Consider the following 25,644-nt stretch of genomic DNA (forward strand, 5'->3'; position numbering starts at 1 on the left):
TAAGGAGACGCACAAGGGAACTCAGGGAGAACTGCCTGGGAAATGAATGAGAAGAATTGACTAACATCATCTAGGTGGAACTGCTAACCTCAAAAAGGAACAGAGGATGGGGATCTTTGACCAAAGGAGGCAGGATAAGGAAGAGAGACTGGAGAATATCCATGACTGATGTTGGATTTTTGACCAGATTCCTCTCCTGTACGTGAAAGATGACCTAGTTGTTCTTTCTTATGCACACACCCAGAGATCATTATGCAAGTTAACTTGTTCAACCAACTTGTCCAACTAAACCTAGCCTTGTGGGCATCTGTTTGTGTTGATACATTTCCCTTAATGAGTGGGTGGGAGCTGGCAGTAGACCCTTAACAATGTTATCAACAGTAATTTAATTAATTCCCATATAGCCCAATTACACTTCTTTTTGTTGAAGTTCAAAATCAAGAATATTAGTTCCACTGTGAATTAAAAAACTCTAGTCTATAAAGTAATTGGGTATTCCTGTTCTTTTCGCCAACCCCAAAACTCCCTAAAAGAAGGGGTGCATAAATACGAAATTCCCTACTATTTTCTGATTCCCCTGAACTCTGCATTAAGGCAGAGGGGTCCCATATGATTTACTGAATAACTGGGTTTTTGTGCTTGGACAGAAAATGGGTCTTCCCAAAGTTCAACAGAATTAAGTCCCTGATTTGAAAAGCGCACTCTCTACAGAGAGTGGGAAAGTGTTCCCTGATTGGGGGACGTTTAAATAGCAGAATGGGGATAATAAATGTTTTCTACAGCAATAAATGAAACTGTTTGTTTTGAAAGGTTTGTTTTGCTATAACATTGTGAGCATTGCAAATTAGCGCAGGGATATTAAAATAACCAGTACTGCACATGTCAAATTTCGGTTTTTCCAACAGGAAAGAGCAGCATTTTTTTTTTTTTTAAATTAACCTTTGTGAAAGGTGAACCTCATGGAAAGTCTATGGTGTAGTTAAATGATTTGCTGTGTTTTAATGAGCTGCATCATTTTGGCATTGACAGATTTTTGTGTGCGATAAAAGTGCAGAAAAGTTCATTTGAGCTGCATTCTATTTACAGGAGACTAAAAAGCAAGAATGCACAAGTGGTGTAATGTCAAATCTTTTGTTAGTTTTTATCTCCAACAGGTGAATTATTGGTATTTAGTTTTTGTCTTGGTTCCACAGAGAATGTGGCGTATTAGGTGAAATAGTGTAAATACACATTTTTTCCATAATAATCCCTACAAATATATTCTTTTTATACACTAGCCTGGTTCTTAGCTTAACTTTGCTAAAGATTGAGAGGTGTACTGGTTCTAGATGAGGGACAGACAGGGCTAGATAGAACATACAGGTATATTGATGTGGCACTTTTGATTGGGGAGGGAAAGAATTCCCTTCATTAAATGTGGTCCCATAAATATAACTCACAGGCAAGGGAAGCAGGTCACAATGGATCAATACAAGGGAATGAGAAGCTAAGAAGGGGGAAGGGTGAGCATTTTCAGACCCAGGGATATACAAGCAACCAGGGAAGAAAACAGGAAGGAAGAAGATGACCCAGTATCAGGTTACGTGTGGAGTGCTGGTTGTGTGGACATAGGTGTTAGAGAGTAACCATTCCTTGGCGGGGTGGGTCTTGAGCTCGTTCGTGAAATGTAGAAGTGAGGGATTCAGTCTAATGTCAAACAAGAGGAGATTCTAGTGTCTCGAGATGTCGACAGAAAGCTCTAGAATCCTACTGGGAGACTCAGTGGCTATCAGAAAGACCACCTTCATCATAAGAAAGTTCATATCAAGTCCATTTCCTGTTCCGACCCACATGGGGCCACACACTTCCCTAATAGCATTCCACTAGACTCTGATAGAAGAGGGGGTGGTAACCCGATATGAAACCCATCTTGCAAAAACAGAGCTATCTCTTTTGCCCTCCAATGCAATGGTGAAACCTACATTCTCCCACAATAGGCTGAGATGTTCCGCCAATGCTTGCCATAGGTTTTCTGAGTAGAATGATGCCTCTCGCCTTGACTGGAGTCCAAGATCTCACCTGAAAACACATATCTGGCTCGACCTTCCATTTAAAGGGCCACACCACCAAATGCCAGCTGCCGGACACCAACTACGTTGGGGGAGGGACGCTGGTGAGGAGAACAGGAGGAGCTGCAACCATCATGATAAGACAAAGAAACAATCGTCTCCTGGTTCGAATGGGAGATATTAGAATTACCCTGCAGTCTTAATCCCAGTCTTGTGAAGTACCTTCAGGATCAGGGAAAGTGGGGGAAAGGCACAGAGCATTCCCTAAGGCTTCAATGTTGTCAGGGCATCAACTCCCAAGCTTTAGAGTCCAGATGCCTGGAGATATGATGTGGCAGCTGAGCACCTTCCCTGGAGCCAAAGGTCTACAGAAGGCTGCCTACGTTTAAGAATGATCTGCAGAAATGCATCTGGGGTCAGGTGCATGTCCTCAGAGGATGGAAACCTCCTGCTTAGGGCACCTGCCACCACATTGTTAACCCCCTGATTTGCAGGGAGTGATCATATGGTTCTGTTCCCAATCGGTCCGTTTCTAAGCCCTGTCCCTAATGCCTTGGGGTGAGTACCACTCTTATCGGTTGATGTAGGCCACAGCAATAGTGTTGTCAGTCTACATGACCATTTGCCGAACCTCAATCTTGGCTTGAAAGCATAGGAAGTCTCTTGTCACTGCTTTTAGTTCTTACCTATCCGAGCACCCCTGGACTTCAGGTGCACTCTAACAACTCTGGGTTGGGTAGTCTTTTACGACGTCTCCTGACCCCATGGTGCTTGCATCTGTCGTGATGACCACCATGTCCGGATGGTATAGAAAGAAACCCTTGAAAAGATTGTTGGGTCCAACTACCACTCGGAAAACTTCATTATCTCCAGAGGTGCAGCCACCAAGGCATCAAGATTCCTGGGGGGCAGTTTCCAATGTCTGAGATAACAGCGGTCGTAGATGCAGATGAAACTACAGGGTATTCAACTCCTGGGCTGGCAGTGGGGAGACATCGTCAGGTCTATGATGCATCCCAGTTGTTTTAAAGCAGTCCTCTGGATATATGGCTGAGTCCGTGACTCAGCCAGTCTTCCAAATATTGAAATACTGCCAACCCCTCTTTATGCAGAATTCACACCAGTGGCACCAGGATCTGTGTGGACCCCCTTGCCAACGATCTGAGACCAAACGGCAGGGCTGCGACCCCAAACTAAGACTTGAAATATGGCAAATGGGTCTGTCTATCTATGCATCCTCAAGGTCCAGTACCCCTAGCCAGCCAGAAATGAATAGTATTGTTCTCTGAAAAGTTATTTTGCATTTGAGTTTTGGCACAACATGATTTGCCAATTTCAAGTTTAATATCAGGCAAATGCCTCGCAATGCCTTTGCTACCAGGAATACAATGGAATATCATTCCCGGCAGATCAAAGGCAGAGAATCCTCACCCCTTTTGATCTGCGGGGACTCTACAAGTGTTACCCTTCTGGGATTCTTCTCCAAAGGTCTATCTTTTTCCTGATGCCAGGGCCAGCACGTATGAATAACTATAGTCCCCGGGTTGAGTTGAACTCTATTGCGTCCTCGCTTGTGATGACCTACATCACACAGGGTTCTGATACCATCCTGTCTACTGATGACAGAACCGTGACATGGAACTCTCTTCTTGATGCCACAAAGGTTCCAATAGCCAATGCTACAGCCCTTGCTCCAATATAACACAAGTCGGACAGAACTTCTGGCTGGAGTTTCTTCTATTTCACCAACTTCCAACAGTCCTTGCCTGACTTTGCGTGCCTGTAGGAGACCCCTAAGTCATTGAACCAGTCCTGGTTTGTGTAACATCCGTCCACATAGATCCTCGTTGTTAGACAGGCAATGGCTTCAATATTCCTAATCTTTGGATTCACCCTCCTTTTTATTGGATTTTGCACCACTGCGTCTTCTACAGTCATTGCCAGGTGTTCCTTATTCTGGGTCTGCCTTCCTCTTTGCTAAATGATGCCTGGAGGTTTTGATCAAATAAATATTCGTATAATTTTGGGAGCAGACAATTAGACAGTTATCATGGTGCATACTAAAATAAACAAATCCTGGAGGTTTCTGTAGGCATGCATGAAACCTACACGATGTGCTTAGCACGCCTGAAAAGGAAAAGAAACACAGCCTCCCTGAGGATTGATGGAGTCAAGAAAACGTTTGGAGGAGAAGACAATTTGTTGCTACAGCAGGAAAACTTGACTGGGAACCAGAGCGCGCACCTTGCCATCATTCTTAACACGATGTGCTTAGCACCTATGAACTAATTGTCTCATTCCGTGAAATCCACGTTTTTTTACTGACCACTCCTCATGGAAATTGGCATGCTTGCATTCTGCATTAGTCAACTTGCTTTAATAAATACTCTATGGGATGCAACAGGCTGTTTTCTGGATGCCTTTGTGGCAACGTGGTAACACCTATGAAATTAAAGAGTTGGTTGCCATCACGATGAGGAGCGAGATATCCCAAACCAGTGATGCTAGAGCTCTAAAATTGTATTTGACTTGTTAATCCACCTGTTGTTAGAAGTGGAATGGTACTGCTTTGCATAGGGGTTGCAATATCACAACCTGCAGTGCCAGGGTTGTCCAACGCCAGGTCCCGAGGGCCAGAAACCCGATGGGTTTTCAGGCTATCCCTCAATATTCCTGAGCAAAAATGTGCATACATTTTGAATCATTGTATACAAATGTATCACATGAACATTAATGGGGGCATCCTGAAAATCCGACGTGGATCCGGCACTTGAGGCCTGGAGTTGGAAAACCCTGTGTGTAGTTCTTCCCCTTCTACTACCTCAACGGTTGTGCCACAATAGAGGTATAGGTGTAATATCTGTGTGTCTGTTCTTAGCACTCTTTTGGAATGACCATGGTGTGTGTAAACATAATAACATGGCATCATCGTTCTGGGTCATCTAGTGAGCATTTATGTTCAACTTCGCATTTATTTAGGTATAATGTCCATTAGAGATGGGGCCTCATTACAAGTTTGGAGGTGTGGTAAAAAAGTGGCAGTAATTACATTACCCCCATTTTTCCCGCGCCGCCAAATTATGATTTTGGCAGATTACCACTGGTGTAATTACTGAGTGGTAATTCTACCAATTTTTCTTGGAAAAAATCTTCAATATAAATGAGGACTAACACCACCTAGCCACCACCTGTAATCCTGCGGTAAACCCACAGGAACAAGTGGTGGTAACGGTAAATCATTTTGGCAGTAATTCAGTGGAACTACCACCAAACTCGTAACAAGCCCCCAAGGAGTTAACCAAAGAGTTTTTCAGACATTGGGCCTCATCACAAGTTGGGCGGAGCGGCAAAAATGCTGCAGTAGCGCTATTACCGCTGCATTACCGCTCCGCCCCAGCTATGAGTTGGGCAGAAAGTTGTGGATTCGCCTCCAGCTCTGAGCTGTGGGTAAATCCAATTCCTTTCTGCCCATTTTCATTGCAATTACCAAAGCTCTATCAGCACTGTGGTAAATGTGCCGAAAATACCCCATTGGTTCTAATGGACCCAATATAAATCGGGACTTACCGCCCCACCGCATCTTGAGGTTTGGCACTATTAGTGCTGGACCACGTTGCATTAATGATAATAGCGTTGGGCGGTATCCCGGCGGATTTACCACCAGGATACCGCCCACGCGTGATGAGGCCCATTGTCTATACTTTTATTCCTCCTTGAACTCTGATACTTCCAAGGCTGGGTTAGGTGCAGAGGGCCCTCCTAGGAGACTGGCAGGGCAAGCCGATGCATACCGCCCCTGCTGGGCTACAGCTTGTCATAGCAAAGTGGACATAGCTTGCCAGAGACTACTTCACTTACACAAATGGTTTGCAGCTACCAATGCATTAGGCTTAATAAGTTGTGACGAACAATTGTTACACGTGCCCCTGAGACACAAGGTCCAATGCATTCCAATGCTCAATGATTAACTCGTTACAAAGGATTATTCCGGCATTGCAAAAGCCTGTTTTGCTTTGCAAAGCCAGACACGTTGCGCAGCAAAGTCCTTTTGAGAGTAAAGCTGCCTATTAAATGTGCCCCTGGGCTTCTGAGGTAATTACGCCTCTCTATTGCCAGTGATTTCATTAGCTTTTACCAGGCCACAAATAGGGTGTATGTGTGTGTTTCTGTGTATAAAAGGCCAGCACACATATCTGTGTACCAATTTGTAGACCTGCATGTCTTCAACCTCTGCACCATTTTTTATGTACTTTATTTTACTGCGTTCTATGATGCATACATGTTGCACATTATTTGATTTACAAACAAGCCTGAAATAACATGTACGATGTTTTTCTTTTAATAGGATGAAAGGTTAGGCCAGGCGTGGCTCACACACCTCCATGGCACTCTCGGTGGGACTTGTCTGTATTCTGATATCATTGTTTCAATATAAAAAATGCTTCTCTGTCGTAGGCAAACCCCACCTAGAAAAAGAGTTGTAGATAACGCTCAAGGTATTTCCGTTCTGCACGCACAAACACAACAGAAGTGCTATCTTGTATTTGCTCTTGCTCCACACTACCTAACACATCCCCTGCTCTTTCAGACCAGCCTCAGAGACCAGAGACCATATAACTGACATTGCAGCATGCAGTATAAATACCAATAACATAGCCTAACCCATTGGAAGTATTCATTCTGCTCCATTGGTGATGGATGAAAGGCTGAGTCAGCCCAGCTCAACTTCCAGCCTGTGACCTGCAGATTAGATGCAGCTCTGGAGAACTGGCGCACTAACTCTGTGAGCTATCCTACTGTAGACTGTATGTGCTATGCTATCAATCAATTTCATAACAATTGCTCAAGGTATAATTGAGCCTCCAGGCCGGCGATTGAACCTGTGGTGCTCTGTGTCGTCTAGCTTCCAAGGCAAGCACGTTGCCCCTGAGCTACGATCAGCTGACCAACTCAGATCTTTACCAGGCCAGATGATCACATTTTGGGCTCTACTGCAAAGTATTACAATGCATTTTTTAGGTGTATTGCTCTTAAGATTAGCCCATCTTGTGGTTCAGCCCATTAATCAGAGGCCTGGAACATGGGAACCCTTTGTAGTGCCTGGCCCAATGTAATTCTTTGATGAAAGATAAGCAGGTCTTTTTGTCTCCAGATATCCAAGCTAATCTCTGGGACAATAAACCTCCCCCACAATAGCAATGAATCCTTGTGCAGATAGAACATATATTTAGTTGTATCCGACTCATTGAAGAACTAGAATAAACAAGCACTGGCATAGCCAAAATTAGAACTGCTAGCTGGCCTTGCCGATTTAACAGTAAGGTATTTACTGTATATGTTCTACCACTTTAACATGTAATCATGGACATTCGATACACTAAAAATGTGCTTCTCTCCATTTATACTTGCATCACAATGATGCCTGCACTCTTTCAGTCTCGAGTGAGACGTGCAGCAGACAGAAGCTACGGCGCAGCATTGCCTTTCCCATTTTGTTCTAGGTAAGTCTACAAAGCATTCTGCTTACACGTTAAGGGTGGGAAAACAAAACCCCTCGAATTAACATAATCTTGGGATTCGGACTAATAAACTAAAAAATATGAGTGCAGAGTTTACCCACTGTGCTTCTCTTCACGAATCATGAAAGCATAATCAGACTCAGTCATAAACAATTTCACTGTGGAATAGGAATATTTTCATTTTTAATTAATTTGTTTACCTGTGTCCAGTCATTATACACGTGAACTGAATACGCATTGCTCCTAACACAGCCCCTAGCCAAAGAGGCTGCACACAGCTCTACAACACACGTTCTCTGTTTTTTACCTCTACAGGGACAGAGCCCAAGTGTGATGCCTCCAACAATATCAGAACTGCTTCCCAGAACAAACCCCACACGCCAGCGAACACAGGTACTTATTTAGAGCTCTGGCCAGGGGTAACACCATTAAGAATATAGTAGGTGCACACTAAGAGACTAATTAGTTCATGCACTTGTATCATTTTTGCAGCCGAATATGAGCGGTTCTGGCAACCTCTCAGGAAAGGAATAGATTTTGAAGCACATCAGCCTAATTCTGCATTTACACAAATTTGAAGCTTCAAAGGAACCTGAGGTAAATTTTGAGGTTTTCTGATTGAGTTTCTGCGAAGGGGTTGATATACACATCTATATCTTCTAAGTGTATTCACATTTAACTAGTCCTCCATGATTGTCTACACCAACAGGTAGTTCTATTGAACACCAAGGGGGCTCCAACAGAAGCAGCATTATGTGGAGGTGCACTCCAGGACCCGCTGCATTAAAGAAATACAGACTACACAGTGACCAAGTCCAAGGACTGCTTTGTGCACCACTCCAGACACTGACTCAAGACTTGGGATTCCAGTATCGTCAGGTAAAGCCATGGCCGGTTACTTTGAGGTTTAACTTGAATTTAATTGGTTGCTATGGCCAGCTTCTTTTTGGCACCTATTGTGAGGGGAACTAAATGACTGCTCTCTCCATATTGTTTCACATGGGGTCTCCGAATAGACGCCCTGATGAAGGCGGACTAAATGTACTTTGAGACCGCTGAAACGTGAATAGCCTGGTGGGATATCAAGCTCCACGTAGGCAAAGAATTATTTTAACCGAAGACCCGGATATAGGCCTGATTTGAGCGTAAGGGCACCAACCTATTCCAGAACTCCCTGTTATTCACAATTACAAAATAGACATAAGGTGACAAAGGGAACATTTCATGATCCTTTATTTAGGTGCACAATTGGCAATTGAATCAAGTTTTCCAATTGACTCACTTCTACTGTTATTGTATTTGTTTTTGATGTGGATTTATGATTTTGTCAAAATGCATCATTATTCATCTTGTTTATTGTACCGTTTGATTACTTTTTTCCTTTCAAGATAAAAATATCTTTTTTATGTATTGTCAAGTTAAACATTTCTATTTTCTCTCATCATACGTAAAGTAAAATCCCATATGTTACAGCACTGTTTATTTGTTGATCAATTTGCACAGTCTTGGCATATGACAATTGCTTGAACCTGGTACAGAGCATGTGTTCCCTCACCAATAGGCTCAATTATCCTTTGACATTTCTAAATAGTTGGTCTGGATGATTGAGAATCTATAAACAAAACCTGCTAAGTAATAGTCGGGTTTCCTCTATAACTAAGTTCATTCTACTTTGTTCTTTTCCGGGCGGGAAACACCTATATTTGCATACTTTCAAAACTGAGGCCCAGTATCCCTTCCTGTTACGCCTCCTCCTATAACCCTAGGGTTTCTTTGATACTAACATGTAATCATGGACATTTGATACATTCAAAATGTGCTTCTCTCCATTTATACTTGCATCACAATGATTTCTTTGACATATATTCTTGAAATGATTGTCCACTATGTAAATCGTCTTGTCTTTAGAAAATAAGCTGTTTTTACATTCAACATTATTTCACATGCTTTGAATGAAATACATTGCAGAATAAATCTCCACATTATCCATGAACAACATTCCATTTGAAAACACGTAGCATGTTGTCTTATAGAGTGGCAGGTATATACATTGGTTGGTGTGGTTTTAAATTACTGTTAACTTTTACAACCTAGGGCTTAATTCACCGAATGTTTTCCAATTGGGTTTTTGTGAATTATCCCTCCAGTCTCTCTTTGTATACTTGGCAGCATTTTAATTATGTCATATAAAAACAGGTGCTAGTTTGTTGGCTTTTTCTTATTTTGGTCCACACTATTTGTATCCAATGGTGACATACATTGTCCATAAGAAGTGTCAGTCTGCATTTCACAGGCTTCATATTTCTTGTTTGCAGACTTCAGGAAATTACATTTAAGCACTGTGATTCTGCCACTTTCTATCTTCCTTTAACATTCTCACAAACAAACATTGTAGCACTGCTAAGTGAGGTTAGGCTACCTAGTTTTATATTTTGTTTTCAAGTGGATACAAATGATTCAATCCATCTCATGGTTGAATGGAGTGGTGCTCGGCATGGATTGGAGGGGACTTTTTGGATGGATATTTCAGTGGTTCAAATGTCACTACAAGGTTCAGGAGGGTAGGTTTACTCATAGAGCCCTTGTTCTGTTACAATGTGTACATTCAGACTATGACTAGGGCAGTTTGCACGCCGTGGCATGGTGGACAACTGGATTGTAGGTGTGAAAGCACTGGTGATCCTACAGCTGTGACTGCTGTGCCGTAACACTTTCCTACAGTATTTCTGTGATCCATGGCAAGTCTGCAAGGTTCATATGAATTATGTTTAGCATAGATGTTATAAAGGTGTGTTTTAGGGGTACTAAACAACAGTATTTAGAGGCAGATGTTGATTAGGCTGATGATTGGGTGTTACATGATCTCTGCATGTGCCTCCACTGTAGCTGCTGGGCAGGAGTCACCCGCAACTTTACCTTATTGTACATTTTTAGGTAGGTGGTGTACCTCCAGCCAGATCTTAAAGGGTCCAGAAAAGGTTGCAGTGGTTGGAGGACAGGAAGAGTTGTGGAAGGTCCTTCACGCACAGTGGGGGTTTAGAGCAGTTTATTGTTTTGCATGTAACATTTTCTGGGGGTATTTGGATCTATAGTCCTGTGATTATTCAGGCATTGACAGTAAGCAATTGATGAGATAATCAAATTGGTCAAGTGAAGGAGGCTTGTAATTAATATTGATCAGCAAAATAGCAGTCAAGGATCGACCATTGCTGTATTTTATTATATTTTTGTGTAAACTAGTGACTGCAGGAAGGTTCATCTGTTACACACACATTTTTGCAAAGCAATTAAGTGGACACTGGCAGTACCTGTCCACATATCTAGAGCCTCAGGGGAAAACTTTTGTCAGAGAAGGTATGAGCTCACTGCATATGCAATCTATCAATTTTGTCACAATAGCAAAAACTGAATAACAAATGCACTGTTAGGAATTACAATAAAACAAAGCTAGCAATACATGATTGTATCTGTATCAAAGCCTGTCAATCATGTTTCTATTACAGTATAGTTGTGACATCACTACTTCACTTTAATATACGGGATAAAGTATGTTACATGGCTATTGCAAGTCACTGGATTGTTCCGTGACAAAAAGAGCAATGATGCCGAAGGCCAAGTTCCTTTATAGGTGTTAGGCAGAATCATATGCAGTACCCTTTGGGAACACCACACACAATTAAGACTACAAGTGCAAGTACAAATTCACCTTTGGTACAAGCCTGTACTACACAGTAAAGTGGTAGCGATGGCTGAGCAGCCAGACTTATCTCAAGAGTAAAGTGAGCAGTATCAGAAGTTAGACAAAGGACAGCAATTGCTATGGTTCAAACAAACACTGACTCAAGGTTTCCTAGTAAAAGAATATACATTTATTTACACATTCATTTGTAAAACAGATCACTAAATAAAGCAGCAGACAAATCACAATCTTAATATACTACACAACACCCAATTAATTCTGGACAAGTAAAGCTCAAAATGAAGTGTGAGCAAAATGGCACTCCAGAAATGTAAAAAAGGAGGGAAAGACAAGGTTATACAAAATTAAGCAGCACCAACAAGTAAGTAGGCAGGGCAATCTAGAAAAGGCTTGCTGCAATGAGGATTCAAATGGATTTAAATCAATAGGTCTGGGCCAATGTTAATGGTTCAGAGTCTTTGCAGAGGATCACACAGTTCAGGGTAGTTCGCAGTTAAGCCTTTGCCAAGAAAAGTTACTTAAAAGAGTATAGAAGGACAAGCCCTCGGATTGACGAAAGATTTCAAACACTTTCACTGCGGACAGAACGAACAACCGTGTTTGAACAGTACCTTAGAAGCACAAGAATGCTGTAGCTGAGGCAGATGTTCCTGGCAGATCCTGCAGGCTCACAGTTCCTGAAGCGACTGTCGGACTGACACGAAGGAGGAAGACTGGAGGGTCCTGCACTGCCCAGGGAAGAAACCAGCAGCAGAGCAAAGCAACGAATAAAAGGTGTGCTCCTTAAAACCAAAACGGGTCCAGTCCTCCTGGCTATCCAGTTCACTGCAGCTGTGCACAGCAAATTTGACCAGGGGAGGGAGGCCTTGCTTGGTGTTTGGTGAACTGGTTGGTCCCACCAGCTCAAGGGAAGAAGATTCCTTGCAGATCTTCTCTGTCGTCGAAGTTTGGTGATTCAGACCCGCAGCAGGGCTAACGGGAGATTCAGTCGTGGTAGTGGTCCTTTTCTTTCAGCTTCTCTTCGGTTCTCTCAATCCAGTGGCAACTCTGCCTTCCAAGTCCCAGAGGCCTGCTTTTTATGCAGTGTTCCTCCATTCACACAGCCTGGCTGTCAATCACACTGCAGGTTGGCTTTCCTAACAGAACAGTCACCTAGCCAATCAAACAAGAGTGTGACTTGGGTTTCCAGGGAGAGTGAGAACCCTCTCTCACATCCTCCCTACCCAGACTCTCAGGCACCTAAGGAGGACTTCTGCGCAGGAGCCCACCAAAGGACGGCGGACAAAGGGACCAAACCTAGTTTGGCACGCAGAGTAAAACACGAGAAAGACCTTTACAAAATGAAATGGTTGAATAAACCCAAACGCAACCAAATAAAAGTAGATGGGGTCCAGCGGATTTAAGTTTGAGGCTACTAACTTAGCCTAAAACAGTACCAAGGCTGTTTACATAGACCCCGGTAGGAAAAATATGGTAGATACCACTGCCACCAGCCAAATCTTAAAGAAAGGGGAACGAAATAATGTTCCATGAGATGCAGACAAAAAGGGATAACTATTAACCCTTTCCAGTACTCTATGGAAGATAGTTTGTACTGGGCATGTGGTTTTAAAAAGACTAATAAAGTCAATGGCAACTTTACATGTTCTGGGAGACAGTAGTCAGTCCCAGAAAATGGAATTTAAAGTGGGAAGTCAAAAAAGACAACCATGTGTCACTGCACTAAAAGTGCTGTGTGACATACAGTAAAATGATGATGCCTATGAGTAGGTGAGGCTCCACAGTCTATGAACACAAATATTTTAAACACACAGCAAAACACATGTAAGAGTGGGAAAAAAGGCTCTCACTCTTACCAGGTGAAAAAAATAAATCCTAGAAATCCAGCAAAGCTGCTGAGGGGCTCAGTAGGTAAGGGAAATTAGCCATTCTTGAAGATTTTCCCTAACAATACGGTCATGGAAGTCCGAGGTGACCTATGCTAGATGATGTTTTATTCCTTATAATACATTGCCATACACTGCTATCCCCTTTAATACCTAGCTTCTTGTCTAATATAGTCCAAAGGATCTTCCAGTTGCTGAAAAATATAATCAATGATGAAAATGTTTGGATGAAAACAATTATAATATAAAGCTACAAATGTGTTGTAGAAAAAGGTGTATGTAGTTTAATAAAATTAGCCTGAAAACCTTTTAGTGTTGTGATATACAATAAGCAAAAAGGTGCAGATATTTGCTCTCATGTGTCAAACTCCAGCAGTGCACAAACCAAATATACTACCATAAACAGTTCCTTATCAGTTAATAGCTGCAAAGTGTGCCACAAATCGATTTCACAAGAAGGAATGTGTGAAGATTGTGATGGCTTTACTTAAGTGCTGAAGTGGCATCTGGAATTCTGCTCTGTGCAGCTCAAGCAGCAGTCATTGTGACATCACAACGGAAGTGTAATGTGGCTTTCACCAATCTCTGTAAAATGCTCTGGGCCTCATTACAAGTTTGCTGGACCGGTAACAATGGTGCCGGTAAGCTACCAGCACCATTTTTACCGGACCGGCATACTATGAGTACTGCGAGCGGGTGCCTTTCATCCAACCAGGACTGACCTAGCGGGCTGAAAGGCACCCGCTTGCAGACATTGACGGATGCACCGGCACCATTAATGAATGGTGCCGATGCATCCGTCCTCCCCGTTCCCTTTGAGTCCAATGGGACTCAAATGGGAATGGGGAGAAATATTTACCGGCGCCCGGCTATGGGAATTTACCGGGACCGCCGGGACCGTAATGCCCCGGTGAGTCCTCATTGCCGGGTGCCGGTAAATTCCTGACTCCGGCAGCAGCTGTGACAGTATTTACGGGCGCGGCTACCACCGGGCTCGTAATGACCCCCTCTGTTTTGTATCTGTATTGCTTTATACCTCTGTAAAGCAATCTGTTGCTTCTCAAAACTAGGTCCGCTCTCAATAAATACCATAACAAGAATAATAATAATAATTTCAACCCTGCAATGGGTGGCGGTCCAGGTTTTTTTTTGGGGTACATATGGTTTCTTTATTTTTCTGTGTGGATTGGCTGTGCAAGCAATGCAAATATCCCGATAAAAAAGAAAAATATGCCCGCTGCCACAGGGAAAATGGACTACGTCTATGTGATTTGTTTTGGGGGAGTGGGGAGACAACAGGGAGAGGCTCCCTGTTGCCTCACCAAATTCGGAAAAATAAAAGATGGCGCCACCTGGGGAAGGGCCTTAGGTCGCTGGAAACAGCGGGCAGAGAATGCACATTCTCGCCCGTTCTTCCAGCCACCTTATTGGTTCAGCGCCCCTCCCTGGGTGTGAATAACTGAAAAGAGTAGTCATTTTTTTTTTTATTGCAGGTCATTAGTGATCTCACCACCAGTCTGTAATAAAAACATTATTTACAGGATTGTATACTGTACTGGAGGCTGCCATGTTTTATATGAAAATCACATAATTATTCACATGTAATAATCTATTACGTTTGTTTGGTGATGTTATTATTTTTGCTCCCAGATCTTGCATGGAGAGCTCTCTGAAGAGAATACCGGGTGCCTCTTAAGTATTTTCTTATTTTAAGTGAATTTATTTACACTGATTAAAAAAGTGATTGCAACACATTGTAAACTGGACATATTTGTTTTTATTCCAACAGTAAAGATCCTGCATCTATTCTACATATCCACATCTTGAAGATGTCTTGCATCAAAGAGACCAAGAGGCCAAATATGATAGAGTCAACATTAATTATTAAAATACACCCAACTGTACTCAAAAAGGATATTGCCATATAACCCAGAGCGCCATGGCCTTTTAAAGGCACTCAGTCAGTTGAGCATCTATATGGGCACATAATTCCTTGTTGGCTTGCAATATCTTATGGTAAACACACTTGAGGACTGCGGGTGGGTAACAAACCTGTACCAAAGCGCTCACGTATTCACACACAAAACTGTACAGGTCAAAATTGCTGATTGTAATTCAGTCGTGTCATTTTATACAACCTGTGTTGCCCTCCAACCGTACTAACTGTGCCCTCCAGTGGTGACTGAGCCCTAGATCTCGGTGATGTGCTGCTGATCTAGGGTGAGGGGACAAAAAGAGTCTTGCCCTACCTACATACGGCAAATAACAGGAGGGCTAAAAATACTTTCGAGACACTTTGCGCTGGTGCTATGCCCCAGAGTGATGGAGGTTAGACAGGAGAAAAATAGTTACTTTTAATTTTCCTGTTTTATGACCTCAAATGAAGTTAAAATTCATACAAAAAAAACTAGGCAAAAAAATTAGAGAGCTATGTGCAACATTTTCAACACATATATGTTCCTAAACGGTGAATGCCAAGAGTACTGGGAGGACTCCAAGCAGAAAAACAAGGACCGACCGGTTTCAGTGTCATACAGGAGTTCTACCACTTTCTTCAGGGTCTATGGTACCATAGTAGGCACCACAAACAACTGCTCGGTATGGAATGGTAGCTGAAAGCCCAATGTACAGTCCCAGGTCGTCCCAGGTCGTACCTCAGTGCTCTTGGTAGTTTTTACCTCTTCGAGAAAGGACTAGTGAATAGTCCATGCAGCCTCTATGTTGGTCTGCCAAACTCTCTGTGCGCAGCATGAAGAAAAAAATAATATTTTTAAAACTGTGCGCAGAGAGTTTGTTGTTTGTGGTGTCTACTATTGTACCATAGGCCATGAAGAAAGTGGTAGCACTCCTATATACTACCGAAACTGGTCGGCCCATGTTTTTGTGCTTGGCGTCCTCCGAGTAATCTTGGGATTCACTCTTTAGGAACATATATGTGTCGAAAGGAATCGACCAAAAATATCATGAATACAAAATCGAATGGTTGCAATGTTCGGTTTCATTATAGCAAACAAGGGAAGGTGGTATTGTGGGGGCATCCCGTCACACCCTTATTCGCTATAATCTGTATCCAAATCAACAAGGTTTTGAAAAGAAAAAAAAAGAAAAGGACCCTGCAGAGCCGGTTCCCATCCACGGAAGTGAAGGTAAATGGTGCAGAAGGGACTCGGCAGCACACAGCGAGGTGTGCCGCCAAAAGGTAAGATGGTTGGGGGAGCGGGTTGAGAAAGGCCATGTAGTGGTGGGGTGCTTTTTTCGAATACGAACATTTAGAATGCAAGATTTTCGTCTTCGTAATGTTCGTATTCGAAATAATCACGTACATCCGTGTAGAAAATGTTGCGCATAACTCTCTCATATTTTTGCCTTGTTTTTTTTTTTAACTTGGTTTTTATTGATTTAGTAAGATACAACAGGTAACTGCTTCATAGACTATGTGGATAAACATACAACAGTGAAGAAGGACATTTATGTCAAAACGATTTGTGGTTGTAAGTTTAGGATATAAGTGTAACATCTGTCTCCCCTAACCCCATAACCCCCAACCCCCTCTCAAACATGTCGTCACTAATTGCCATTAATTACAGTACTTGTTAGTCAGAGTGCTGTTTAAAGAGGTGTATGATACTACGAAAAAGCACAAGATGATGGCAGGTTTAGTTAGCATTTTAGAGTAGGTGTGGCTGTGTTGAGTCCATCGACGTCGTCAAGTGGCTTGTATGCTCCATGACACTTAGGGTGGATCCACATATTTGAGTCGGAAATCAGTCCTGGCCATGTCGACGGATGAACGGTCTCCATGAAGGGCTGCTGTCAAGCTGTCCATGCGATATATATTTTTGGCTACGGTGACCCACTCAAGTTTCGTCGGAAGGGATACTCTTTTCCAGGAGGTGGTAAAACAGGCTTGTGAGGCCAGGAGAAGGCCATTGACCATTTTTGGCAGTTGAAAGATGTCATCTCCGCATTCCTCAAGTTCGAACAGTATCAATAGGGGGGACTTTTCCCTGGATATGCCATCTAGGTCCTTGATCCAACTAAGTATTTCATCCCAAAATGTTTGAGCAGCAGGACATTACCACCACATATGCCAATAATTGGCTTTTGCACCACTTCTGCACCAACAGTGGGGATCCGCACCTTGGTACATCTTTGCAAGTCTGTTGGGGGTCGTATTGCCACCTGTTGAGTAGCATACATGCAGTTTGTATTGGCATGCGATGGAGACTTTAGCTGTTCTGCTGCACATTCACAACCAGACTTTGGGATGCAGATTTTATTGCAGGTCAGATTCCCACTTGGTTTTCAAAGTTTCAGCGGAGGCATTATTAACTTCTAGTAAGGCAATGTACATGGCTCCTATTATGCGCCTAGAGCCTGTTCCAGTATTCAATATCCTTTCAAATGAGGTGAGTTCACTTTGTATCTTTTCCTTCCACTTTTTATCTGTCATGATCCCTTTGAGTTGTAAATATGGGAGGACAGGGAGTGGGCTTATGCCTAGGGCCTCTTCTAGTTCCTGTATGGTCAATAAACTACCTTCTTTCCATAGTTGGCCCGCTCTTTCCAGCCCCGCCTCGTACCAGGACTGAAATCGGCCTGGTTCTGGGATTGCATCGCATATGCCTGGGACCCATATGTGTCTTAGTGGTGAGGGCCATGTTGTGAGCCCCTCCATCCTCTTGCCTGGTCTCCAAACATTCAATAATGTGCCTAGTATGGGATGTTCATGTATCCTTCGGGGGAGCCTGGATCTGGGTACCCAAAGCCACTCTCCTTTGGTTGCTGGTTAAAGGTGATGGTTATCTACATCGACCCAGTGTAGCACCTTCCTTTGTCTGAAGTGTGGGATTAGTATTCGTAGTTGAGTTGCATTGTAGTATGATTGTATGTCTGGGAGTGCAACACCTCCAACGTCTTTGCGAAGCCTGAGATGGGCGTAGGGAATTCTAGGTTTCTTGTTCTGCCATAGGAATGTTAGCTTTGATTTTTTTAATCGTTGTGAAGGACGAGTTGGGAATGCCAGTAGGAAGCATCTGGAACGAGTACAAAAGTCTGGAGAGAGCCACCTTCTTGAAAGCGTTGAGTTTCCCCAGTCAGGAAATTGTGAGTCTTTCCCATCGTCTAAGGTCGAGGTCGATCGCAGTGAGTAAGGGGGGGGGGGGAATTTGCATTGTATAAGTCATCAAGGTTGCGGCTGACATTGATACCTAGTTATCAAAGAGTTGACAGGCTGACTTTCATACCCAGCGGCTGAAACCTCGACACTGTAGCATCCTTGCTGCAGTCTAGGAGGAGAATGGTTGATTTTTCTGTGTTTATTTTGAGACCTACTAGCTGTCCGTAAACCGTTATTGTTTCCATTGCTGTTGGGATTGATGTCAGGGGATTAGTGACATGCAGGAGTATGTCATCCACATAAAGGCCTAGTTTGTAAGTCTGTTCACCAACCGTGATTCCTTGTACAGATTCGTTCTGTCTCAACTTCTGGGCAAGTGGTTCTAGTGAGAGGACGAAGAGTATTGAGGACAACGGGCAACCTTGCTTGGTTCCTCTCTTCTGCACAAACCAACTTGAATATCCCCCGTTGACTTCTACGCTGGTTTTGGGGGTGGTGTAGATTGCTCTGATTCTCTGGCATAGTTTTGGACCAAGGCATATTTTCACTAGGACTCTATCTAGGAAGTCCCATCCACTCTATCAAATGCCTTCTCAGCGTCCAGCGAGAGAAGCGTCGGGTCTTCATCCATGAGTTGTGCTTGGTGGATCAGATGGAGTGTTTTCCTCATCGTGTCAGCGCCTTGCCTGTCCATGATGAAACCCACCTGGTCGGGGTGTATTAATTTGGGGCGATGTTTCTCTATCCTTGCAGCAATAACTCTGGAATATATCTTTTCGTCGATGTTAAGGAGTGATATCGGACGAAAAGAACCACAGTTTTTAGGGTTTCTGCCTTTTGGTATTGCAGATAGTAAGGCTTGGGCAAATGAGGGTGTGCAAAGCCTGTTTCTAATATGTTGTTGAATAGCGACATCAGGAATGGAGTGAGGAGTGTGGAGAAAGTCTTGTAAAATGCCGGGGTATATCCGTCGTCTCCATGAGCTTTACCTAATTTTTGAAGTTTGATGGCCTGTTGCACTCCTTCAGCTGTGATTGTGGTTTCTAGAGCTTCGGATTCTGCCGAGAAGGGCGAGGGAATAAGCGATTCCGTGATATATGCATCTATGTTTTGAACGGATGACTTTGGTGTATTTGTGTAGAGGTCTTCGTAAAATGTGGCAAATGCCTCTTGTATTTCCTGAGGACTGTTGACTGTTACGGAGTCATGATTGTGTCCTGGCTTTTCTATTTCTTTGATCCACCTGTCGGCTCTTTGTTTCCTCAGTCGCGCTGCCAGGATGACCTCAGCTTTGTTCCCTTTTTCTTAGAATTTCTGCGTGAGAAATTGCAGGTTTCTGACTATTTTCTCTTCTTCGAGAGCTTTAAGCTCGTCCCTAAGATTTCTAGCCTCCGCAAGGTGGTTCCGTCTCTGCATAGGTGCTGATTGAGCGAGTTCCTCCACTCTTCTTATCTTGTGTGGCTTGTCTCGATCAGGGATCCCTCCCATTTCTTCAGGGCCCCTTCTCTGATGAGGATGCTCCCCCGCGTATCCTTGGCCGCCTCCCAAATCATCTCCATGCGAACGTCCTGCGTGGTGTTAGTGATGAAGAACTGTTTGATCTCTGTCTCGTGTTCCTGTTCGAAGAGCAGGTCGTCCACAGATGTTTGTTGCACCTCCCCTTCGAGTTCCAGCGGGGAAGTTCGGTCCAGTGTAGGTCCAGCGTAACCATATCGAGGTCAGACCAAGAGATTGGATATATGTCGAGCTAGATGTGATGTCTAATAGGCTTACGGTACCATAAATATAGTCAATTCTCGTGAGGGTACCATGTGGGGCGGAATAGAAAGTAAAGACTTTCTCTTCTGGGTGCAAGTGCCTCCAGCCATCTCTCAAGCCATACAATTCAAGGGTGAATCGTTGCAGATTCTTGTTTCTGGGGGGTCGTCTTGCATGTGAGTTTTTGTTTGTCGATCTTCACTCGCATCCATCCAGGTGTTAAAATCTCTGCCTAGCGCTAGGTACCCTTGCGTGTTGGTGAATATATTTTCAGCAGTTCTCTGTGGAAATTAGTTTTTCCTTTGATTTGGCGCATAAACGGATGCAAGAGTGACTTGTATGTTTCCAATCAGACCGGAGACCAGGAGTGCTCTTCCGTCCACATCGGACCATGAGTTCGATTTTGCCTTGTTTTTTCAGTAGGAATTTTAACTTCATTGAGGTTATAAAACAGGAAAATTAAAAGTAACTATTTTTCTCCTGTCTGACCTCCATCTCTCTGGAGCACAGCGCGAAGTGTCTTAAAAATGTTTTTAACCTTGCTGTTTTTTTTTCCTCAGTTAGGTTGGCAATCCTCCTTCTGTCCCCTCACCCTAGATAAATGGTGGCAATATCTTATAACATGCAGTCACAGATACTTAATGCCAATTTCTGTTTGGATAAAGGTTGCAGTGATCAACCGCCCAATTGACAGAATCGCTGAAACAAGCGAGTCTTCAGGAATCATTGAAATGTGAAATGGCCAGGTTTAATCTCATTTCTGGGAGAGGGTATTCCATATGCATTATTAGTGGGGAACATCTTTTAACCTGTTTAGTTTGGCCATTTTTTGAGTTAGAGAAGAAGAGTGAAGATTTGGACAGGAGGTTCTAATAGGCTGGTTTAGTTTGAGTCTGGTGAGCAAGTATTTGTGACTCTTTCTCCAGAAATACTTTGCAATTGAGTCAAGGGGTCATGGTGTTGATTCCCTGTTTCACCGGAAGCCAGAAGAGGGATTGCAATAGCTCTAATGCATGATGCATGATAAACTTTATTTAGGCCCATGATAAGCCAGTCCACCCAATTGTTCAGGTTTTGGAGTTCCCCATTTTCCTTCTTTGGAATTCTAGTATGTAAACTTTTACTGTAGTCTAATTTGGCAATAATAAGGGTATGGGTGATTGTGATCTTCTTTCTTGGGAGATCCAGTAGTGGGATAATTTCCCTCAGATCATGGAGTTGAAGGTAGCAGCTGCTTGAGGGCGTTAATTTGAGGCTCGTAGAAACCCTTGTTTTTTGCTTTGCTTTTGTTTTTTGCTTTGTTTACTGGAGTGGTCGGTGGGCTTAGGCCATGTGGGCAGTCAGGCAAACAGTGGTTGTTGGAGACAAGAATGTCTACAAGAATTCGCATTTTTGACCCATTTAGGCAGGGTGAGGCTATTGTTCAACTTGTTATTATTATTATTATGGTATTTATTGAGCGTGGTCCTAGCTTCCAGAAGCAACAGAGCGATTTACACCGGTATACAACAATACAGACAAATAACAGAGCACTTTAAAGAGGTAAACAACAGTACAGATTGTGGGATGTCTCAACCCACTAATCCAAGCCCTGCAACATCACTGTGCATTGCTGGCAGCAGAAACATCCTAATGGCCGCTGGAAAGCATGCTGCTCTCCAGAAATCACCAGAAAGTACGCAGTGAAAACATGAAAAAAAGCCCACCATCTACTTTTGCCTATGTCAGTGGTAACACAGGAGACCACTGCCAAAACCCATCATTTGGCTGCTCACAGAGCAAAATAATTGCAAAAGAACCAGAGCTGGTTTCAAAAATCTGTTTTTATTTGGTGTCAAATTTGCACAAATCATGGCTCACAAACAACCCAAAAAGATCCAACCTCCTTGTTGGGTGGTCAACATCATTTCCCGCAAGAATCTAAATAAATATAATGTCCACAGAAGTGTATCTATATCTGAACAAAGTGCACTTTTGAGGATTGCTTGCTGGAAGAAACCTGTCAAAAATGGGTGTAATACCGTTACTCACCTCTACCAGAAGCCAGCGTTTTAAAACCATTTTGTGTAAAGTTGTACACTGAGCCCAAACTATGCCAAAGAAAGACTTGCTATCAGAAGCCTAAGAGTTGGATACAATTTAAAACTATATTCTGAAAAGGCTTGAAGCAAGAAATTGTTTAATGTATGTGTTAAAAATGTGGGTTAGATTATAAGAAAATACCATTTTTAGACATTGGGTTAAGAGTTAAAGTTCCCCACACTGTGTTCAAATGAATTCCACACCTTCTCCCTGGACAAAAGAAACTTCCCCATGCCCTTGGCTAAGAGATTGACAGGCTGGTGTCAAATGTAACTGGGAGTGGCACCCTGGCCTGTTGCTCTCAGTGCAGACAAAGGAATCCTTGGGCTGAATAGAAAATGCTAATTCGGGTGTGACTGACCACAAACTGTTGGCAGGAAAAAAGGACATGTGACCTCTGAGTCAGCCCAGACCTTGGAGGCAGAGACAAACCATTGTGTGGATTCAGAAAGCACAGCAAATATATGTTTTAGAAAAATGCTTTAACAAATTGCACTGAACTGACAAAAATGTGAAACTTTGAGATTGTTAAAATGAAAAAATCGCTCACAGTTTAAGACTAAGCTGGACTCCGTCTGGACCAAACCCCGGAATTATTCATATTGTAGCCACTGTGTTTATGCTATGGACATAAAAAATTACAGAAATGTGCCCAGATGAGGTGTGAATGCATGTCTAAAAATTGGTGCAGAAATAATATTGAGAAACCCACCAAAAGCAAAAAAAGAGTGGTCATTTCTGAACCAAAACTCTTAGGAAGATGAGAGTTGAACAGGAATGTACCTTAATTAATCTGTCATGTAATTTATGTAGTATTAACAAGTGGTACACCTTGTAAATATGTTGTTTATGAAAAATAAGATATACTGTACAGAGAAAAGGGGAGGGTCTTTCCCCTAAGCCATAAGCATGACACATGATGACACAGGATGACAGGCTGCTCCTTTCTCCAATCAGGGGACAGGGAATCCTCTGTCCTATCAGATCCTTAGAGGGTTGGGCATAAAGAATCAGCCTCCCCACCCACTTTGGAAATAAACACTTTTCTACTACTCAACTGATTTCTTGGCAAAGCACCCTGCAGGAAGATCCAGACCACATCCAGACAATATCCAGACAGAGACTCTAGAACCAAACTCTAGAACCTTGAAGTAGAGAGGCCTAACTCAAAAGCTGAACTCTTCTCAGCAGGCCTGCAGAATCTAGCAACCTGATTCTAACCCCTAAACTTCCAAGGGGCTCTCACAATTAACAGCCGGGCTGTGCTGTTTTACTATTCTAGCCAATAACCCTGTGCTAGAATCAAGATCCAGACCCAGAAAGCAGAGCTGTATCCAGAACCCGTCAGATCCAGTCCAAGAGGCCGCGCAGACCGCAGTGCAGTGCTGAGAGCAGAACTGAGACCTTACTGGTGGCGAGAGAGAATCCCAGCCAAACCCTTGACCAGATCTTTGACGGGGCCCACTCCATTCCAAAGCCATAGGAGTGAGTATCTAGTCTAGAACTGTCCATAGTCATCTCTTAGTTTAAAGTAATCCTATTCCAACCATTTCAATATGCCCATAACTGCATTATATAACCTCTTTTGTCTATCTTAAATTCTTCTCTCCTCTACATAATCCTTGATAATTGTAGCAATAATCATCTTGGCGCTAATATATATTTTCTGGAGAAAGGCAATCGTCTCGTTCAGACAGAAACCATCCGGAGGCGCCTCTGGATAGGTGGCTGGGCTGTCGTGTAGTTTGCGGCTCCTTAGACACTTTAGTGTTAAGAAATCTTTGTTTCTAATCTTTAAAGCGCATCTGTCATTTTTGAAATCTTGACTTTATTTCTGATAAATCTACCTTGATTAAAACCTTTGTAACATTTGAACCGCACGTCCTAGAACCGGAATTTAACTGTCATTTTAAAGCGGAGATCCTAAGCTTTCCAACCAACCCAAAACGACATTCCAATTAATTCCTTATAGTTTTTCCATAATCGCATTTCCCGCACGCAGAACAGTTGTCGCGAATTGCAATTTAGCTCAACTTCACCACATTTCAGAATATCTGTTTCTTGTTTGCAACTGCTGAATTTCGTTTTCAATCTGATAATCATTCATAAATCATTGCTAGTGTTGACCTGAACCAATCCAACGTAACTCTCACTTATCCTGAATCTCCTTTAGTGAATTAAAATCATTTTTGCATATTTTCCCTTTCATTACAATCACATTCAAAAGTATTTTTGCCTGTTTTAAAATCATACCTGTTTTCTCTAAGCTTGCTGGGGAAACTGGAATTGAACTGCATTATTGATTGTATTCTTGAAACCTGTGTGCCCTCATTTCTATCTCTTCATATTGCATAGTGAGGGGAGTGAGTAATAACAGGGGGAAAAGTGATCATATTATCTTTTGATTGAAATCATATCAAATTTATTTATGTGTTGCATTCTTTCCCATCATTGCATTTCCTTGAATCATACAAAGTATTCTCTGCTACCTTATCCTTTCTATTCCTACTCCTAACTGATTAAAGAGGTTGTTGATATCATAATATTACCCATTGATGATCACCGTTCATATTCATAAGTGTGCTATTCAGACATTATTTTATTCATAAAAGTGTGATATATATATTGTTCCATTCTTCTAATAAACCTTTTAATTTGCAAAACAAACCTACTTCTTGGCTCAGTGAGGTCGGGGAGATTCAAAGAGAGGGGCGTTATATAAGGGTTCATCATCCAGATTTAAAGAACTTTTACATAAAAATATATAAATAAGGGCTTCCATTGGGCATCCCATACTAAGCATTGACTTGGTTGGAGTGCTGGATTGAAGTCACTTACAAGATACATAACAGTTATAAGCAGGAGTAGGATACAGAGGGGCATAGAGGAGGGGTACAGCTGTACCGGGTGGCAGAGAGGAGAGGGGCAGGCGGCATCTAGCATGTTAGGTGCCGTGAGAGGCGATGTAATCGCCTAGGTGTTGAGGGGAGAGATTTCTTGAAAAGGTGGATCTTGAGCTCTGTTCTGAATTGTAGGAGCTTGGGGGCGAGTCTGATGCTGAAGGGAAGGAGGTTCCATAGTCTTGGGACGTATGCAGAGAAGGCTTGTTTTCTGCTCCTTTCCTTTTTGCAGCAGCAGATTTCAAGTCTGCACGTGTCCTGGCTTCTGGTGGTGCACTACCCACCATAAATGCTCAGTTTCTCTGCAAAGTAGCTGGGTGACTGCCTTGTAGATGGTGCAGCAAGTCTTGAAGGTGATATGTGCATGCAGTGGGAGCCAGTGAAGGTCAATGACGGCCGGGGTGATGTGGTCGTAAATCTGCATAGTCCATTGATGAGGCGTGTGGCCACGTGTAGGACACTTCTCAGGGGCACAAGGGAGGACGATGGGTGGCCTTTGAGGAGTGCCTTTCCCCATCCAGGTGGGATAGGACCAGTGCTTGAACTGTGGATCTAAAGTTGTCCGCTGGGAGGAAGGGCTTGAAGTTCCACAGGAGGGAGAGCTGATAGCAAGCAGTCTGAGTTTTCTTAGC

At 42.9% G+C, this 25,644-nt stretch overlaps 1 protein-coding gene across 2 annotated transcripts in view; it reads left to right on the top strand.

Annotated features, from left to right (window-relative positions):
- The first annotated feature begins 7,882 nt into the window (after positions 1 to 7,882).
- Positions 7,883 to 25,644, top strand: part of LOC138521052 (osteocalcin 2-like) — a 241,332-nt gene continuing 223,570 nt past the window's right edge. Inside the window, exons 1-3 of one of the 2 annotated variants that reach the window (XM_069633574.1) lie at positions 7,883 to 7,960; positions 8,060 to 8,164; positions 8,277 to 8,446. In XM_069633574.1, coding sequence (XP_069489675.1) covers positions 8,321 to 8,446 — 126 coding nt within the window. In that variant the 5' untranslated portion in view covers positions 7,883 to 7,960; positions 8,060 to 8,164; positions 8,277 to 8,320. The remainder of the gene's footprint in view (positions 7,961 to 8,059; positions 8,165 to 8,276; positions 8,447 to 25,644) is intronic. The other variant, XM_069633571.1, reaches the window with a different exon arrangement.

This window comes from Ambystoma mexicanum, chromosome 13 (genome assembly GCF_040938575.1).
Source record: "Ambystoma mexicanum isolate Mex_15411 chromosome 13, UKY_AmexF1_1, whole genome shotgun sequence".
NCBI lineage: Eukaryota > Metazoa > Chordata > Amphibia > Caudata > Ambystomatidae > Ambystoma > Ambystoma mexicanum.